Below are 3,946 nucleotides of genomic sequence, written 5' to 3'. Positions count from 1 at the left end.
GCCTTTCTTTATTTCGCTTTAATGGGTGAATGTGTCTTTAAGTTTAGGTTAACCACTAGACTGTCTTAAGGTCCAGATAAACAATTAATCTTCCTGGGCTTGACTGGCTGGAGAGAAACTGAAGATTTATAGATGAACAATGGAGTTGGTTTTTCCATCAACACAATCAGTGGGAAGTTGCACATTTTAAATTGATTGCACCTATTTCTTTGAAATGAACAAATAGACCAAACATGAAGGGCTATGGAACCATAATTTATTTAAAAATAAATGTTACAAAACTGGTTAAAGACAAATAAAGACTTAATACGTTTGCAAATAAAATTCACCTTTTGAACACAACAGCATAAATCATATTTTAAAGTATTTAATACATTTAAAAATCCAGTAAATATACATAGCTAAAATCTCAAATTTCCTCTGTCCTAACCACAGCTAATTTCAAATTGAGTGTAATATTTACTGAGTGTTTAAAATACCTACAAAACATTTGGGAATTTAAAATAGAAATCATGCTCACATCTCTACAACAGTATGTATTCTAGATTGGTTTCCATATTTTACTTGCTTCTTTTATCATATTAGAAGGCTGGCTATGTGAAATCAGAAGATGAAGAACCAAAAGAAAAATTAATAGTTTCTGCAGAACTCTGTTGCTCCCACTAAGCATCTCTGTATTTTGTGATTATTCATATGGTGTCTACAGCCAAGTTTTCCCTTTTTAATTAAAAAAAAGGCGGCGTCTTCGTTGGATAAAAATCTCCTTAATTTAAGGTTATGGTAGGGTTTTTTGAGTTTGGCCACTCCAACCCTAAATTCCCGGTGTGCTTGGATGCACAGAAGTCTGCTCAAATTTTGCAATCTACTTTAGAACTTTTAAAGTAGTAACAGTGCAGAGGGTGCTTTTCTGTAGCATTACAATCACATCCTTTCAAGCTCTCGGACACCCTGTACCCAACCTCTCTCTCACTCTCTCTAGCAGTCACTCTCAGCCAATACATCTCTTCTCCCTGAAACTTCCTCCCTGAATCCCTCCACTCCCTCTCATTTTCAGAAGCTGCATACAAATTGCTCTTCTAACGATGCTTTTAAATGTTCTCCGCCACCACCACCCCCCCCCCCCCCACCACCTCCACTCTGCTCTGCTCTCATTTTCACTCTTGTTCAGCATCCATTATGTTTTCTCCCCTCCACTGCAATGCTTCCTCAGATGTCTTTCTGTATGGGGAACAGCAAGTTTTTTTTTAAAAGACTGAAGTGCATTGTTGGTGCAGGGTCGAGGGAGATTTACTTTACACGGAATCACCCTGTATCTAACCCGGAAATGTTCGGTGTGGACACTGGGGTCCTGCAATAGGAAACTGTTCCATTTTCTACCATCTTCCCTCACTCTTAACAGCGCAACATTCACCAAGAAAAATAGCATCAGTCAAGAATTTGCAAGTAGCCAAAATTTTTGAAATGTATCTATACAGTACCTTTAACAAAGTGTTCCATAGAGTAGAAACAGAAGCTGAGCAATATCACAATTATGCCCCTTAAGTCATAAAGCTTGTTTAAAAATGCATTGTGTTTTGGAAGATACTGCTCTCACAGTTACGAGATAATACAGCTGAAATGTAAAAACTCTACATAAAAGAGTAACTTACTTAGGTTTCATCAGCGCCATCTTTCGGTGTATTCCCTAAACATTTAGCTCCAGATTTACCATCCTATTTTGAACAGAAATCATCACATTGGTGTTTCTTGAAACTGCTGCCTTTGAGAAAGGGCCTGGCTGCTCAGCAATCGTTGCTGCTGTTGTAGAAACTGGACAACTTCTGGACTTCTTAATAATGACTAAAAATAAATGTAATGGCATTACAGATCAAAGCAGATTTTAACAGAACATTTTGTTGCTGTAACAGAAATTTTCTGTACATTACTTAGACTTTACAAATTGTATATGGAGCTACTCTACGGAAAACTTCTCTTACTGTACTTCACATTAAAAGGGAAAATTCAGCACTCACACACTCCCAGCAGGAAGCTGGGAGAGCAGAGATTGGAAAATAAACGTTAGGGCCCCAAGTTTCAGCCTCAGTTGCTCCTGATTTTTTGGAGCAACTGGTGTAGAACGGAGTATCTTAGAAATTCAAATCCTCAGCATTTAATTTGCTCCAGTTCTAGTCAGTTAGAACAGTTTCACTTTGGAACAGAATTATTTTTTCCAAAAGGGGGCGTGTCCGGCCACTTACGCCTGTTTTCAAAGTTTCGGCAGTGAAAACTTAAGCCAAACTAACTTAGAATGGAGTAAGTGAAGATTTTTGTACGCGCCAAAAAAACCTTGTCTACACTTTAGAAAATCAGGCGTAGGTTACAAATCAGGCATAGGGAATGGGGGGGGGGGGGGGGTTAAAAGGGAAGTTTACAAACATTAAACACTTCAATTTTACAAAAAGAGTCATCATCAATAAATCAATCAAAAAAAAAAATTTTTTTTTTAATCAATAAATAAAACATTTTCTACTTACCGAGTGCAGCACCGGGAGTCCTCCAATAGCGTGCTGGGATGCCCTCCCCTCACCCCCCCCAGTGTGTCTGTGTGTGTGTGTCTCTATCTCTCTGTCTGTCTGTGTGTGCGCTTCTGACTGGGGGGGGTTAGGGGGGAGGAAGGGGGGGTAGGGGGGGGAAAGAGAAGGGGGGGGGAAAGAGAAGGGGGGGGGGAAAGAGAAGGGGGGGGGGAAAGAGAAGGGGGGGGGAAAAGAGAAGGGGGGGGGGGAAAAGAGAAGGGGGGGGGAAAAGAGAAGGGGGGGGGAAAAGAGAAGGGGGGGGGAAAAGAGAAGGGGGGGGGGAAAGAGAAGGGGGGGGGAAAAGAGAAGGGGGGGGGAAAAGAGAAGGGGGGGGGAAAAGAGAAGGGGGGGGGGGAAAAGAGAAGGGGGGGGGGAAAAAGAGAAGGGGGGGGAAAAGAAGGGGGGGGGGAAAGAGAAGGGGGGGAAAAGAGAAGGGGGGGGAAAAGAGAAGGGGGGGGAAAAGAGAAGGGGGGGGAAAAGAGAAGGGGGGGGAAAAGAGAAGGGGGGGGGAGGAGAAGGGGGGGGGAGGAGAAGGGGGGGGGGAGGAGAAGGGGGGGGGAGGAGAAGGGGGGGGAGGAGAAGGGGGGGGGAGGAGAAGGGGGGGGAGGAGAAGGGGGGGGAGGAGAAGGGGGGGGGGAGGAGAAGGGGGGGGAGGAGAAGGGGGGGGAGGAGAAGGGGGGGGGAGGAGAAGGGGGGGGAGGAGAAGGGGGGGGGAGGAGAAGGGGGGGGGAGGAGAAGGGGGGGGGAGGAGAAGGGGGGGGGAGGAGAAGGGGGGGGAGGAGAAGGGGGGGGGAGGAGAAGGGGGGGGGAGGAGGAAGGGGGGGGGAGGAGAAGGGGGGGGAGGAGAAGGGGGGGGGAGGGAGAAGGGGGGGAGGAGAAGGGGGGGGAGGAGAAGGGGGGGGGAGGAGAAGGGGGGGGGAGGAGAAGGGGGGGAGGAGAAGGGGGAGGAGAAGGGGGGGGAGGAGAAGGGGGGGGGAGGAGAAGGGGGGGGAGGAGAAGGGGGGGGAGGAGAAGGGGGGGGGAGGAGAAGGGGGGGGGAGGAGAAGGGGGGGGGAGGAGAAGGGGGGGGGAGGGGAAAGGGGGGGGGAGGAGAAGGGGGGGGAGGAGAAGGGGGGGGAGGAGAAGGGGGGGGGAGGAGAAGGGGGGGGGAGGAGAAGGGGGGGGAGGAGAAGGGGGGGGGAGGAGAAGGGGGGGGAGGAGAAGGGGGGGGAGGAGAAGGGGGGGGGAGGAGAAGGGGGGGGGGAGGAAGGGGGGGGAGAGAAGGGGGGGGAGGAGGAGAAGGGGGGGGGAGGAGAAGGGGGGGGAGGAGAAGGGGGGGGGAGGAGAAGGGGGGGGAGGAGAAGGGGGGGAGGAGAAGGGGGGGGGAGGAGAAGGGGGGGGGGGAGAGAAGGGGG

The 3,946-nt window shown here is 49.1% G+C and overlaps 1 protein-coding gene across 1 annotated transcript in view; it reads right to left on the bottom strand.

Moving 5' to 3' along the window:
- Positions 1 to 1,135: 1,135 nt before the first annotated feature.
- Positions 1,136 to 3,946, bottom strand: part of rfxap (regulatory factor X-associated protein) — a 16,373-nt gene continuing 13,562 nt past the window's right edge. The window contains exon 3 of the mRNA XM_070891567.1: positions 1,136 to 1,839. Coding sequence (XP_070747668.1) covers positions 1,732 to 1,839 — 108 coding nt within the window. The 3' untranslated portion in view covers positions 1,136 to 1,731. The remainder of the gene's footprint in view (positions 1,840 to 3,946) is intronic.

Source organism: Pristiophorus japonicus, chromosome 10 (genome assembly GCF_044704955.1).
Source record: "Pristiophorus japonicus isolate sPriJap1 chromosome 10, sPriJap1.hap1, whole genome shotgun sequence".
Classification (NCBI taxonomy): Eukaryota; Metazoa; Chordata; class Chondrichthyes; family Pristiophoridae; genus Pristiophorus; species Pristiophorus japonicus.
Note: the sequence above shows the minus strand (reverse complement) of the source record. Positions and strands in the feature narration are given on the sequence as shown.